This window comes from Phyllostomus hastatus, unplaced genomic scaffold (assembly GCF_019186645.2).
Source record: "Phyllostomus hastatus isolate PE091 unplaced genomic scaffold, TTU_PhHast_1.1 phas_scaffold_39, whole genome shotgun sequence".
NCBI lineage: Eukaryota > Metazoa > Chordata > Mammalia > Chiroptera > Phyllostomidae > Phyllostomus > Phyllostomus hastatus.
Genome location: NW_025334028.1, coordinates 27,462,194 through 27,478,546, shown reverse-complemented (window position 1 = coordinate 27,478,546; position 16,353 = coordinate 27,462,194). Strand labels below are relative to the sequence as shown.

Genomic DNA, 16,353 nt, shown 5'->3' with positions numbered 1-16,353 from the left:
TTTTATTGTGACCTCATTTTTCTGCCATTCTCATTCTGGTAGGTTCAATGAGTTCAAGCCCCCCAAGTTAATACCATTCTACAAAACATTGCCAAGGTCGTTCTGCTCTAAGTATTGGTATTTTCCAAATAGGAAAAACCTATTATTACTAAAGACGCAGTATTTTGAGATTCTAAAACAAAAGGAAGTTTATCTATTAAAGTACAGGAAAAAATTGTTGTTATTAAAAAGCCTGCTGCCCTTAGGTTTCTAACTGGAAGTTCTCTTGCTCATCTAGAGAAAATACTTGTTGTGGGGAAGTATTATAAAAAGCACAGGTTCATTTAATTTTAGCCTTTGGCTGAACATTTCTATCTCTGGAATTGTGTGAGAAAGATTTATACCAGAGTTTTTCGAACTTCAGCATTCATAAGAATCACCTGGTGGAAGTAGTCTGCGTATAAACACTAACAGCTGGCTCTCTGAGTGTAGTTCCAACATAAAAATTGGCTAATATTTTCATTTACATCAATGAGTAAGTCAAATGTGAAATAATGAAGTTAGAACTTAACTCATCCATTGATGACCTGAGGATCTTCTTTGCTGAATTAGATAATAGTTTTTAAATACTGCAAGACTGTGTCTTCAATTTCTTATGTTGCAGACGCAATATACTTTTAGGTTTAATCTGAATTATTAACATTTTAATAATGTTAATAATGCAGATCATCATATTAATAAATAATTGTTCGTTATTAACAATTTTAATAAATAATTGTTATTAACAATCTGCATAAAAAGACTTTTTTAAAAGTCTACATGAGTCATCACTAAACTTTCTGAAAAGTGTCAAATAGTAAATATTTTAGGTTTTGTGGGCCAGTTGGTTTTTGTCACAACTATCTAATTCTGCCATGGTTGCATGAAGGCAGCCGTAGATAATACATGCATGAGTGGGTGATGCTGTGCTCTAATATAACTCTATTTATAAAAACAGGCAGAGGCCAGATTTATCCTACAGGCTTTTGCTCTCCAACCCCCAGTCTAGACAGCCCAAGAGTAAAGCAAGCCATGCTACCAATGAGTCTAAATCCTATTTCTCATTTCTTCCTCTTCTGTAATAATACAGAAGATAGCAGGGAAATACCCTCCTTTGGGGGAAGGAGGTGACAATTATAAGGAGCCACTGTATACATAATCTTTTTATACTATTAGTAATGATGCTAAGTATATATATATAAGCAAAACTATAAGGTAAGAATAAGGATTAGAAGTTTAAAACACAATGAAAGACAAGCCACAGACTTGGGAGAAAATATTTGCAAATCATGAATCTGATAAAAGACTTGGGTCAAGAATCTATAAACTTTTAAACTCAATAATAAAACAACAACCCCATTTTTTAAAATGGGCCAAAAATTTAAACACTTTACCAAGCAAGATATATGTATGGTATAAATAAACACTTAAAATGCTCAATATCATTAGTCATTAGGGAAATTTAAATTAAATTCACAATAATATACTAGTACATACCTATTAGAATGCCTAAAATTGAAAAGATTAGACATACCTACCAGTGTTGGTGAGGATGTGAAGGACCTGGGGCTCTCAGGTACTCCTGGTGGAAATGTAAAATGGTATCCCATTGTGGAACATGGCTTGACAGTTTCTTAAAAAGTTAAAAACCTATACATACCATATGATTCAGCCATTCTACTCCAAGACACTTACTCTAGGGAAGTGAAAGTATATTCCTACAAAATCTTGCACGTGGACATTCATAACAACTTATTTATAATAGCGCCAAATTTCATACAACCCAAATGCCCATCAATAGATAAATGGATAAATGAATTGTGGTATAGCCACTCAGTGCACTACTCTTCAGCAGTATAAGGTACGAATTGTTGATATGCTCAACAAAATGAATGAATCTCTAAATATGCCACATGAAAGAAGACAAAAAAAAGAGCACATGCTGTATGATTTCATTTATATAAATTTCTAGGAAATACAAACTAATCCATAGTTACATAAAGCACACCAGTGGTTGCCTGAGCATGGAAGCACAAAGTTTCTCTAGCATGTATACCTCTAGGAGTGATTACAAAGGGCCACAAGGAAACTTTGGAGGATGATGCTATTGGTTACAGTGATGGTTTCACAGGTATGATTTATCAAATTTTATGCTTTAAATAGGTACAGTTTCATATGTCAGTTTTTTTCTCCATAAAGCTGTTTAAAGGAAAGAACATGAGTCACAACATGATGTCTTAATTTTCAACTGAAAATTCTTTAGATATATGATATATTTCTTTATGATATATGTTAGCCTAAATATTTAATTACAGGTAACATTTGTTTTTTTTAATATTTTATTTATTTATTTTTAGAGCAAGGGGAAGGGAAGGAGAAAGAGAGGGAGAAAAACATCAAATGTGTGGTTTCCACTTGCACACCCCTTAATGGGGACCTGGCCTGCAACCCAGGCATGTGTCCTGACTGGGAATCGAACTGGCAACCCTTTGGTTTTTAGGCCTGTGCTCAATACACTGAGCTACACCAGCCAAGGCTATAGTTATCCTTTTATTTCTACTTTTAGGATGTGGAGCCACCCAAAATTGCAAGCACAAAAACTATTTCCATTAAGCAAGAGCCCAAAACATCATCCAGTCTTCCTTCTGGCAATAATAATGGCAAGGCTCTCACAACTGAAAAGGTAAAGAAGGAAGCTGAAAAGAGACCTGCTGATAAGGTAAGATTTTGTTTTAATCTAGTAAAAACACAAAGCAAATTAGTCCATCATAGGCAAGAAACAATATTTTGTGCTAACTTCTTTTATATAATAGTGGTAAAAAGTACATAATAATCATTCAGTAAATATATATTGATAATTATAGATGTTGAATTTTTTTTGAAAAATGAGAAAAATGTATAAATATTTTTAACCGTTTACTGAAGTCATTGTCAGCAAATACTTGGGCCCTAGGACATGTACTAATTTCAGGTATAAACTTGAATCCATGACTCAAATGTTCTAGATGGAACACCTGACAAGAAAAGGTAGAAAAGAATAAAGGAATAAGGAAGGAAGGAAGGAAGGAGGGAAGGAGGGAAGGAGAGAAGGAGGGAAGGAAGGAAGGAGGGAAGGAGGGAAGGAAGGGAGGATAAAGACTAAAGTATAAATGACTAAATGTGAAATTTGTTACAAAATGGCATGTACCTTAACAGGACTGCAAATAATTCTTGGATTGTCTATTTCAAATGATTTTTGCACATCATCAATTTTTAAGATATTAGCACTTAGTAGTGAATATGTTAAAAAAAATTTTTAATAACCCCTGCCCTTAAGGTGGGGTTATGAGTCCCATATGTTTTTATACTTTTTCTAAATATTTTGGCTATTCATAAACTATATTATATTATTTTCTGTGCTTTTAAATTTATATAAATTCTATATCATATGTATGTATATGTGTGTGTGTGAAATTTTCCTATGTTGATACATGTAGATCTGAACATTTCAGCTACCGTATAATATCCAGTTCATAAATAAACCAGTTTATCGATTCCTCAACTAATGAGCAATTAGCTTATTTTTCCTCATTCTCTATTGTAGAGAAGTTTCAATAAGCTGTTCTGTACTTATCTCTGCACAAATGGTGATAGCTTCAGTAGGCTGTATCCCTCTATAAAAGATGCAATAGGACAGGTACATCTTCAATTTTACTAGGCAAATTGCTATCCAGAGTGGAGGTACAATACCAAATTTATACTCTCACCAATAAAGTATAAGAATTCCAAATTCCAGACTATTTAATTTTTGCCAGTCTAACAGGTATATCTATAACATTTATATCTTAAAGACAGGAGACAGAATTTCCTTTGGACTAAATATGGTAATATATAAATTTGTAGATCATGTATTTACTTCTTTTCAATATATTTATTTCATTTGTATTTTTTATTTTTTTCAATTATAGTTTACACTCAGTATTATATTACTTTCAGTTGTTTATCATAGTGGTTAGACAGCCATATACTTTACGAAGTGTACCCCCTAATATTTCCAGTACCCACCTGGCACCATACATAGTTATTACAATATTATTGACTGTATTTCCTGTGCTCTATTTCACATCCCCCTGGCTTTTTCTAACTACCAATGTATACTTCTCAATCCCTACTCCTTTTTCACTCAGCCACTAACCCCTCTCCCTGTGGCAACCATAATCTGTTCTCTATATTTATGAGTCTTTGTTTTGTTTGTTAGATTCCACATATTGTTCTTTGGGTTCCACATATAAGTGAAATCATACGGTATTTGTGACTGATTTATTTCACTTAGCATACTACCCTCTGGGACCATCCATGCTATTGCAAATGGTATACCATTTTTATGGCTGAGTAATATTCCATTGTATATATGTACCATAATTTTTTATCCACTCATCTATTGATGAGCAGTTGGGTTGTTTTTATACCTTGACTATTGTAAATAACACTGCAGTGAACATAGGGATGCATATATTCTTTGAATTAATGGTTTGGATTTCTTCAGATATATACCCATAAGTGGAGTTGCTGGGTCATGGGGCAGTTCCATTTTTATTGTAGGGGGAAACTTCCATAATGTTTTCCACAGTGGCTGCACTAATCTGCAGTCCCACCACAGTGCACATGAGGGTTCCCTTTTCTCCACATCCTTGCCAGCACTTGTTGTTTTTTGATTTACTGATGATAGGCATTCTGACTGGTGTGAGGTAATACCTCATTGTGGTTTCAGTTTGCATTACTTTGATGATTACTGACATTGACCACCTTTTCACGTATCTTTGGCCATCTCTGTGTCCTCTTTGTAAAAGTGTCCATTCAGGTTCTTTGCCCATTTTATCCCTTATCAGATGTCCCATCAGGCAAATATATTGTCCTATTCAGTGAGTTGTCTTTATTTCATTAATGATTTCCTTTGCTGTGCAAAAATCTTTTTAGTTTGATGTAATCCTATTTGTTTATTTTTCTTCTGTTTCCCTTACCCAAGGAGATATATTAGAAAAATCCATTTTGAGTTTATCCTGTAAGCTGTAAGAAGGTCGTCTAGTGTAATTTTTTGCATGTATCTGTCTAGTTTTCCCTACACCATTTATTGAATAGACTGTCTTTACCTCATTGTATATTCTTGCTTCCTTTGTCAAATGTTAATTGATCACATAGGCATGGGTTTATTGCTGGGTTCCCTATTCTGTTTCATTTACCTATGTCTATTTTTATTGCAGTACCATGCTGTTTTGATTACTATGGCCTTGTAGTGTAGTTTGACATCAGATAGTGTGACTATATCTTCCTTCTTCTTTCTCAAGATTGCTGAGGCTACTTGGGGTCTTTTTGGATTTCATGTAAATTTTTGGATTATTCTAGTTCTGTGAAATATACCATTGATGTTTTGATATGAGTTGAGTTCAATCTATAGATGGCTTTGGGTAGTATGGGCATTTTAGCAATGTTCACTCTTGCCATCCATGAGTATACGGTATTTGATTCCATTTATTTGTATATTCAGTTTCTTTCTGCAGTGTCTTAGAATTCTTTGAGTACATGTCTTTAAATCCTTGGTTAAATTTATTCCTTGTTTTTTGTTTGTTTGTTTGTTTTTGTGGGGTTTTTTTTTTAATGCAATAGTGAATGGGATTGCTTTCTTAGTTTCCCTTTCTGATAATTCATTATTGGTGTATAAAAATGCAACCAATTTCTGGATATTTATTTTGTATACTGCTACTTCACTGAATTTATTCATCAGTTCTTGTGTTTTTTTTGGTGGAAGATTTGGGATTCTCTATATATATTATCACGTCATCTGCAAATAATGACAGTTTTACTTCTTTCTTTTGGATGCCCTTTTTTTTTTTCTTGACTGATTGCTGTGGCTGGGACTTTCAATGCTAAGTTTGATAACAGTGGTGAAAGTGGACATCCTGTCTTGTTCCTGATCTTAAGGAAAATGCTTTTAGTTTTTCCCCATTGACTGTGATATTAACTGTGGGTTTGCCACATACGGCTTTTATTATGTTGAAATATGTTCTCTCTATTTCCACTTTGCTGAGAATTTTTATCATAAGTGGGTGCTGCATTTTGTCAGATACTTTTTTCTGCATCTATTTATAGGATCATATTATTTTTATATTTCATTTGCTTCATGTTTAGTAGTTCATAACTTCAAATACTTAAGGTAAAAGTAGCCAATAAAAATAGCCTTATTAATGCTATGACTTTTCAATTGAAAACATATCACAGGGGGGAAAAAGGTCCGTATAAGTAAATTCATTGAACTTCCAGAAATCTTTTTTTTTAAGACTTTATATGTTTATTTTTAGAGAGAAGGGAAGGGAAGGAGAAGGAGAAAGAGAAACATCAATGTGTGGTTGCCCCTCATGCGTCCCCTACTGGGGACCTGGCCTGCAGCCTAGGCATTTGCCCTGACTAGGAATCGAACTGGCAACACTTTGGTTTGCAGGCCTGTGCTCAATCCACTGAGCTATACCAACCAGGCCAAACTTCCAGAATTCTTTAATGGCTAAAGGAGTACAAAGAGAAACACAGATATGTGCTAAACTGTTCTGATTTATTTATTTGGAAAACGTTGCTGGTTTCTTTTAACATACCGATTATGAATGTGTTATAAATGTACATATCTTTAGTGTGTATGTCTGCCCCTAACTTTGTAAAAATATCTGTCAAGTGGACTTGGTCATTGCACCTTGTCTTCTTATCTCTTAGTTATTTCAAGTTTATTATAACATGTTACTTTCTGATTGGGTGCTTTTTATAGATGAAGTCAGATACCACTGAAGGAGTTGATATTCCAAAGAAACCTAGATTGGAGAAAACAGAAACACGGTCCTCTCCCATTACTGTGCAGACCAGCAAGGATTTAGCTATGGCTGACCTTTCCAGTTTTGAGGAGACCAGTGCTGATGATTTTGCCATGGAGATGGGATTGGCCTGTGTTGTTTGTAGGTAAGTTGTACCTTGCCATGGATTCTTTTGTTTCTTTCTAAAGAGCAAACTAAACAAAAAAAAAGTGAGAGCAATTATTGAGTGTTTTTTATGTTGTTTTTATTATTCGTAGGTAGGTAGGAGATAAGTATATTGTTCCCTATGAACTGCCCACACAGCAATTTAACTTCTTGAAAATTGTTCAACATTTTATTTTCCTGACTGTGGCTTCTTTCATCTGTTATGTTGTAGTAATATTTTCTGCATTCTTGGGTTGTGGAGAGAAAGCAATCATTGCTTTATTCTTCAGTGAGGAAGAGTCTCTTCAGCAGACCCAAGTTACTTCCGTCATTCTTTTCTAGGAAGTCTGTGTTGCTTTTTCCATCTCCAGAATGATGGGTCGTACTTATAAAGTAAACTGCTGTGTATGACTTCTTAAAGCATCATTAAATCTTTTCCTAAGGATAATGGAATGAAATTAATAGGTCATGTAGGTTACTCTGAGTGGTGTTTTAAAACATTGATATATAGATATAAAAACATATGTAAATTATGCTTATATACAGCAGTACCTGTATCTATAAGGATAAGTGTTTTCAGATTTTTCTCGTAGACGGAAGGATTTCTGGGTTGTATACCTGAAACTTATATAATGTAATCAACCAAGTTTACCCCAATAAATCTACTTAAGTTTTTTTAAAAAATCAGAATGATTAGATTTTAAGCTTTTTTCATGCCATGGGGTATATTTCTAATTGTTAATGGCTTTCACTGCCTAGCACAACAGAAAAGATTGCCATCTTTGTTATGGTTTTCTTCAATTAAATTCTACAATATTGGGGCTGAGTAAAAAACTGTAAAGTTTTGTGCCCTTTATTTTTTATTTTTTAAGTGATATTGGAATTTTTTTTTAAAGATTTTATTTATTTTTAGATAGAAGGGAAGAGAGGGAGAAAGAGAAGGAGGTAAAAGAAAATCATCGATCAGTTGCCTCTCGTATGCACCCTGCTTGGGGACCAAACCCGCAACCCAGGCATGTGCCCTGACCGGGAATCGAACCAACAACTGTTTGTTTTGTGGGACATCACCCAACCAACTGAGCGATACTGGTCATGGCAACTTTTATGAACTTTAGACCTAACCATGTTATATGTACTTCTGAATGGGATCAGTTTTTAGAGCTTCATTGTTTTCACATATATTTACTTCAATCTTTATCTGCCATGAAGGTTATTATTTTCAAATAAAGAAATAAATGCTAAAGTAATAATGGGGAGAGAACTAGTACTATAACCTTCCATCAGAAAACTTACCTATGATAGTCTAAGGTTGTGATGATTGCTTTCGTGCTATTGGAATTTATACTTTTTTCAGTACACATTTTGCTGCTTTCTATTCAATTGATAAAACATGTATTGAACACCCTTTGTACAGTCATGTGCTAGGCACCTTATGTTATGTCCAGGTTTCACCTTTAGACAACTCATATATTAATGGGGAGAATAGATCAACATGTAGGTAACAAATATAAAGGAATTTAATAGAGGTTCAAAGAAAGTGTTATGAGACTGTTAGAGGACTAGCCAAAGTCACTTACCTTCTGGGAGAAATAAAAATATTGCAAGAGAAAGACAAGGAGAATATTGCCAAATTTTATTGCTGAGGCACCTTATATATTTACTAGTGGTTGAGCATAACTTTTATAAGAAATAAAGTCTTTGTATAGCCTACATCTTGGGGTTTTTTATTTTGCTCTTCTGTTCTCTGGAGTTTTTAATCATCTTTAATATATCAAACTTTCCCAGAACAACCCTAAAATGGATTTAAATTGTTGCATTCATTCAAGTAAGTGCAATGTTTACTGTTTTGTTTTCTTAGGCAAATGACAGTGGCATCTGGTAATCAATTAGTAGAATGTCAAGAGTGCCATAATCTCTACCACCAAGATTGCCATAAGCCCCAAGTGACAGACAAGGAGGTGAATGACCCTCGCCTTGTGTGGTATTGTGCCCGATGTACCAGACAAATGAAAAGAATGGTAGGAATGATTTTTGTTGACATGCCTTTTCAAAATAAAAATTTGAACTATTGTAGTATTGAAAAAGTAAATCATATAAGTTGATTGTCTAACTGTTTGTGTACATAGTATATATATTTGATTTATGTATCTGTGCTTAAAGACCAGACAGTATAATATGCATTCTTCTCTGTTCAGCTTTTACCTCATTCTAATATCGATAAACAGATTGAAGGCCCATAAAATATTAATATTTTTACTAGTATTTCAGTGTGTTTCTAAACATATAAAAATACTATAATATGCTGTGGGAAATCTTGAGAAACAAAGTCCCAATTTTTGATGAGTCTGGTAGGAAAATATTGAAAATGTCTGTTCCTGAGTGAGCTCAAACCACCAAACTTACAGTTGTGTACAAGGGCAGTGTTTGTATGTGCATCTCTGTCTTTGTATCTGCATTTCTCTATTACTCTTTCCTTCTTATTGTCTTGGAGGGACCACTCACCCTGCTCTCCCAATGTGCTTGCTTTGTGTACAGCTCACTAACATAACTGCCTTTAATATCAGCCTGAAACATGATTTCATTTGTTATATTGGATAGTTTTCTAACTTTCAGTCATTTAAAAAGTAGATAAATGAGTTTTATCATTTTTCTTTTAAAGAAATCAAGTTGTTATTTACTTTGGTGACTTATTTAATTCCCCCATCCCTTATCTTCTGCCTTAGATTAGGGATGCTTAATCAGAGTTTTCATGTCTGTTAATTAAATGAATTTCTACATAAATTTTTCTGACCAAATATATCTTTTTAAAGTCAGAAGTACCTAGTTAAGAGTGAAAAATCAAGACGCCTATTTTACTTTTTAATCAGTTAAATCAAAAATAAGAAATGGTTTTACTTATTCCTATGAAAAGTAGTAAATTTTTAGTAATAGGAATACTTTTCTTTGTAGTAGGACATTTCTGTGACAAGGTACAGGTATTTCTGCTCAGCCTGAGTTTTGTTTAGTTCCTTGTTTAAAATAACCCTCAGGACCTCAAGCAAAATGATTATGGGTATGCAATACAGTGCCTTCCAGGGCACTGACAGATGTAGTCCCTAAGAATTGGTAATAGTCAGAATAACTAATTGGTGACTGTATTGGTCTTTCTTTATATATCCTTAAAGTTTTATATTTTATTTTGATGTCTCTTAATAAAGTAAGCATGGTCTTCTAACTCCCCCCCCCCCCATTTTTTTATTATTTATTTTACACCAAATCTATGTTTATCGTTCTTACTCTTTCTGGAGTAAATTTTGGCAGCTGATCAGGTATCCTTCAGTTACTTTAACACCTCTAAAATGAAAGATGTTTTCTTTTCCATTCAGTTTCCCCCCGCCCCAGTTGCCTCTACTTATATCCTCTTTCTCCTTGCAGTAATTTCTCCAACTAGGGCAGGTTCTGTAGTACACATTATTACAGAAAATCCTAGACAAGAATGTTGTAATAGTGTGTGTCAGGGGCAAAGGTCATTCTTTGGTTCTATAATTTTCTCTCTACCACGAAATGGGTTTTGCCTCAGCACTGGGTAAGAGACTCACACGACTTACTGAAGTGGTTCTCAATCTAAGGTAGTAACACACCCCTCCTCAGCAGCATTTAGAAATATGTGGTGCTTGTGCTTGCTGCTTTACTGGCAGTTGTTGCCCCGAGTGGAGAATGACATTCATTCTTGAGTGTGTGAGGCAGTCACCCAATGAAAAATTATAGTGCCTTTGTGGAGCAACACTGAGTCAGTGATAATAAATATCCTAATGCCCTCAACTAGTATTACTAACAAAAGGCAAAGACTTCTGGGTATTTCTTCCTCAGCTTCTAAGATGGCTGGGTAAAATAGAGAAAGCAGAAGATCTAAACATGCTCTCTTAGGCGGGGGTCCTTTCTGGGTTTCAATGGTGATGAATCTTCGTCTGCTAAAGCATGCATGTTAGGTCGGTCTTCAGAGTCTAACCACTGGAATAGTAGATGTGGGTGGAGAGAAGTGTAAATGGGAAGCCATGGTTATAGAACCTGTATTTCTGATTTATTCTGAGGGCTACAGTTTCATAACGTGGTTTTGCAATGGAGAGTAAGATTGCCTTCCTTTTCTGCTGGTAAGAGATGTTTTATCACAGATAATATTTCAGCGTTCTTAATAGTGTTCTTGATCTGAATGTTACCTTATAGGTGATGTTTAAAAGTAGGTACACTTTCATGTAGAAAGTATGTAATATAAAAATGAGAATGAATTGAGATGCTAAGGACCAAAATTATAACTAATACAGTAAACCATAGTAAAAGAAGATTCCACAAGAAGGTCCAAACAAGAATAAAACAGTCTATATTCAAACCTCCAGAAATGGGAACAAACTATTAATAAATTCCCTGTATGACCTTATACTTGTAAAGGAACAATGAATACAAATTCTTCTTTGACAACATAGAAATCTGTATTTGTGAACTTTCTCTAAGAATTCAGTGTACCTAGTTCTAGAGTGTGGAAATACCTCAAAAAGCTTCATCATTTATCACTAATAAATTTTTTCTCCCAGTCTGTATTTAAACCCATGTAATTGATCTAAACTACCTTTTAACTTACTCTCAGTTACTCAGAGACTTATGCCTGAACCCCAGGAAGAAAACTAGTAAGTCTTTGCCCAACCATAATAAAAAAATGTACTTCATTACAGTTACAAATAGTTTGTGATTTTCCTTTTTTTAAAAAAAAACAATTGGTTTTGTCTTGTTAAAATTGGTGTTTAATCCATCCTAATCTGCATGATTTCTACAGATTTTATTATCTTTACTGTTCAGAAACTAATAAAATGTATAAAAATATTGGTGATAAAAATAATTCCTCTAAGTCTATACTTTTAGTGTGATCACAATATTTTTTTAAAGTTCAACTATATTTCAACTAAATGAGGAGTAATGTGTAGATTTTTTATTATCTTTTTGTGCATTCAAATAAGATTATGTAGCTAATTTAATCTTAACTGATTTTTACAGGCTCAAAAAACTCAGAAGCCACCACAGAAACCAGCCCCCACAGTTGTTTCTGTAGCTCCTGCCGTCAAAGACCCATTGGTTAAGAAGCCAGAAACTAAACTCAAACAAGAGACAACTTTTCTAGCATTTAAGAGAACAGAAGTCAAGGTATAGTACATTTATTTTTATTTAAGATTATCTAAGATTTCATTTTTATTTTAATTTAGTTGACTAAAGAGTACTAACTTGAAAAAAAATTAATGAGGAACTTTATATACTAATTGGCCATACGTTGGAAAATAAGATTGCATTACTATTAACAGGTAGAAAAAGAGCATTTATACAATTATTTAATCTCTGTGTTATTTCTGCTTTTATCACAATTAGGAACTGTCCATGAGCATTGCAAGTTGATATTCTGTACCATTTCTATGTAGTCAGACATGTACCTCTGTCAGGAATTTGATTTAAATTCTAAATACCTCTGCCTTCAGTGCCAACAATTTTGCTCCTCATATTACTTGTACTAGTTGACCCCACAGCTCTTTTCTCCCTACTCATTGACTATTGAAGTTTTCTTGTTTTGTCTTATTTTTTTTCTTTGACCATTGTGAGCTTTTGTGATACCTACCTTTATACTTAGGGGCCAGATTATTTAATGAGAGTAGCACTTTTCTCGTTCACAGGTTTGCATCCTTGAATTCACACTATATTATTTTTAGTATCTTGGCATTTTGTCATGGAAGAAAATATTTTTGTAGCCTAACTTTACAACAGAAATGAATGTTTTTCCTGAGTTACACATTCTAATTTTAAGCAGAGTACCAAAGATGAAAGAAAAAAACATCAGCACCAAATTTTCAAAGGATGACCCCAGAAAATTCTGAAGTTGACTATATAATTCTCACTGATTATAAGTAACAAAAATCAAGAACTTTGGGGCAATGATAAAGAATATAAATGTGAAGTACTCTGAGAAAGATACTAATTATTTTATTTGTTGATCATTTTTAAGATTTAATTTACTAGGAAAAGTTGATTTCCAATTGATATTTATTAGATTTGTAACATAGAAACATGGTGAATTGGAATAGAAGAATAATTTATTGAAAATAATTAGAGTTGCTGTATTCTATAGCTAAGTCACTTTTAGGTAGATTATTATACAAACCTGTTACTAGTAAAGTTTATTTTTAGGCAACCCAATATGACATCATTTTATGGCAGAGCAATTAAGGCCTTGGCTGTCCTGTTTGCTCAGTTTACGCGGATTTGGTGTGTTTATGATAAAAGCAGATCCATTTTTACTGTACAAAAAATTGTTCTCATATAAAGAGTAAATGGCATTCTAACTAGGATAATGGACAAGAAAATATTTATATTTAAAAAACAGTTGAGAAATTTATCCATTGAAGTAGTAAGGAATTACTTGGTATCCATTGTTTGTATTATTTTGCACCAGTGACCTCATAGTATTGTAAGCCATCTGCCGTTTGTTTGAAAAACAATACTGGTAACAGCAAGCCATTAAAATAAAATGCCATACACACAGAACCTGCTTTCTCATTTGTACTTGGTAAGTTTTGGTCTTTTTAATTACTTCAGATGGGTTTTCTTTTGGACAAATAGTGAAAATAAAGTCATGAGACCTTTTCTTTTGTGAAGTCTGTTGAAAGATGATTTAGCCATACGGCAGACGGTTTTATGTTTAACAAAAAGAAAAGAAAAAAATTAGATCTTTCAGACTGATCATTAAAAGTTTACTGCACCTGTGTCCTTTTGCTTCCTTGACATTTTCTCATTACGTGTATTCATTTCTGTAGGAATTTATAACTTATGTGGTTTATCTTCTCTGGATAAACTTATAAGTAGTTATTTATGATGTTATTGTAAAAAAAAAAACAAAAAAACCTATCACTTTCCGAACATGTGAACAAAAATCTAGATTCCTCCTCTTAAAAAGTAAAAATCTCAGAGCATTCTATTTTGATTACTTTCACATTGGTTAAACATGTTTATATGCAGAATGTACTGAAGGCTACTTTATGGAAACTGGATATACTTTAAACATTATAACTATCATATTTCAAAGATACTATTTGTAATGCTTTATTTTTTACCTATGTGTAAATTTAACACTTTTGTGAATCTTCTTAAGAATATGAAGGTAGAAAAAGGACCAGTGAGAAGTTCAGATCAAGATTAATTTAAACAGCCCAAATGTGAAGGTGAAAAATTACTGTACTTGTGTAAGAGCCATGTTACTTACACAGTGACATTGTTATCTCTGTTAGCTTTTGACTGGCCAAGGAAGTTAATTAGAGAAATTGAAGTGTTAACCTTTACAAAATACATTTAGGAGTGAGTCAGACCTTCCCAAAATGTCATTGTACAGCTTATAAAGCTGTTGATAAAAATCCTTTAGACAGAAGCAGGGATACTGTATGTGATGGTTTCATTGGAAACATGGACAAATAGTGAAAATAAAGTCATGAGACCTTTTTAATGTATCACTGAAGCTGTACAATTCCAAGTAGTTCACATTGCATATCTGTATGGATTTTACAGTACAGTAACTATTTGCAAGAGTGAATTCTGCTTTGGAAATTATCCATGTCGTTTGGAACAAAGTCTAAAGAATTAGATGTTTTACTGAGCTAGATAATACCTTTTTGGGTGAAAACAAGTTATAGCATTAAATCTGATTTTCTGATATGGCTTAAAACTGAATCTAAAAGCAATTCTCAAAAAGGAAATGTATCAGTGGAACAAGAATATGGCATTCCCAAATTTCTGCTTTGGAAATGGTAGATCCCATTAGCTGTGGATAAGATTATTTTGTTTGTTTGTTTTTAATTTTAATTGTTGTTCAAGTACAGTTTTCCGCCCTTTACCCCCAGCAGTCCCCACCTCCCTCCCATTTCCACCCCCCCCTCGTTATTGTCCATGTGTCCTTTACACTTGTTCCTTCAAACCCTTCCCCCCTTCCCCTGAAATTCCCTCCCCTCTCCCCTCTGGTCACTGTCAGCCTGTTCTCAATTTCAGTGTCTTTGGTTATATTTATGGATAAGTTTTGTTGGGTTTTTTTTTTTTTCAGATCAGTTTTATAAGAACTTAATTTTGGTGTTGTGATTTAAATTTCCCAAGTCATTACATTTGTATAAAAAGTCCAGCAATTAAACTTGTTACATATTTCAGAATATTATTTTAGATGTTAATTATATTTGGCTTTAATGTAATATGTATCTTCTTTTTAATTTTTTAGACATCCCCGGTTATTTCAGGAAATTCTTCCAGTACCAGTGTTTCCTCTTCAGCGACTAGTGGACTGACTGCATGGGCAGCTTTTGCTGCCAAAACTACTTCTGCTGGTCCATCCACAACAAAATTGAGTTCAACAACCCAAAACAATAGTGGGAAACCTGCTACCTCATCAGCGAACCAGAAGCCTGTGGGTTTGACTGGTCTGGCAACATCATCCAAAGGTGGAATAGGTTCCAAATTAGGTGCCAGTAACAACACCTCACCCACTGTACCGTTGAAACCACCTCCACCTCTAACTTTGGGCAAAACTGGCCTTAGTCGCTCAGTCAGTTGTGACAATGTTAGCAAGGTAGGTCTCCCTAGTCCAAGTAGTTTAGTCCCAGGAAGCAGCAGCCAACTGAGTGGAAATGGGAACAGTGGGGCGTCCGGGCCTAGTGGAAGCACCACGGGCAAAACCGCCTCAGAATCGAGCAGCTCTTCCTCAGCGTCCCTTAAAGGTCCAACTTCACAAGAATCACAGCTCAATGCCATGAAGCGATTACAGATGGTCAAGAAGAAAGCTGCCCAAAAGAAACTCAAGAAGTAATGTGGTTGAGTAGGTTTTAATGTCACATTACCCTAAAGATTAAAATCTTATTATAGGACATAAATTGTAATATACTATAATTTAATAAAAATCTTCATAATGAAATGTCTCTTATTTCTTACCTCAAAATGCTAAATTTTGTTTAGAAAGACTTGGACATCTTTATTTCAAATCTGTTCAACAGTTTCGTTTTAACAATTTCCATAGTATTGGAAAACAGTAATTATGATGGCTAATTCTTGATGAGACTTCCAGAGTCCCAGAAGACTGGTAGCATATGTGAATTAAAACCAAAAAAACCCCAGTAGTTTGTGCATCCTCTAACAAAGCCCCGAGAATTGATTCTGCTGAGTAAGGCTCCTTCCAAGGCGGCAGGGATGGCCCACGGTGAAGTTTTCTGTTCCCCCCAGTATTCCTCATAATCATTGTCAGTCTCCAGCCTCATCTCAATTGACTGCCCCCCAATATGTCATCTCTCTTTTTTCAAAATGAACTTATCATAAT

At 34.1% G+C, this 16,353-nt stretch overlaps 1 protein-coding gene across 3 annotated transcripts in view; it reads left to right on the top strand.

Moving 5' to 3' along the window:
- INTS12 (integrator complex subunit 12) overlaps positions 1–15,954 on the top strand; it is a 28,102-nt gene extending 12,148 nt beyond the window's left edge. For all 3 annotated transcript variants that reach the window (XM_045820260.1, XM_045820259.1, XM_045820261.1), the window contains 5 exons: positions 2,585–2,737; positions 6,809–6,996; positions 8,854–9,013; positions 12,021–12,167; positions 15,265–15,954. In XM_045820260.1, coding sequence (XP_045676216.1) covers positions 2,585–2,737; positions 6,809–6,996; positions 8,854–9,013; positions 12,021–12,167; positions 15,265–15,849 — 1,233 coding nt within the window. In that variant the 3' untranslated portion in view covers positions 15,850–15,954. The remainder of the gene's footprint in view (positions 1–2,584; positions 2,738–6,808; positions 6,997–8,853; positions 9,014–12,020; positions 12,168–15,264) is intronic.
- Positions 15,955–16,353: the final 399 nt, after the last annotated feature.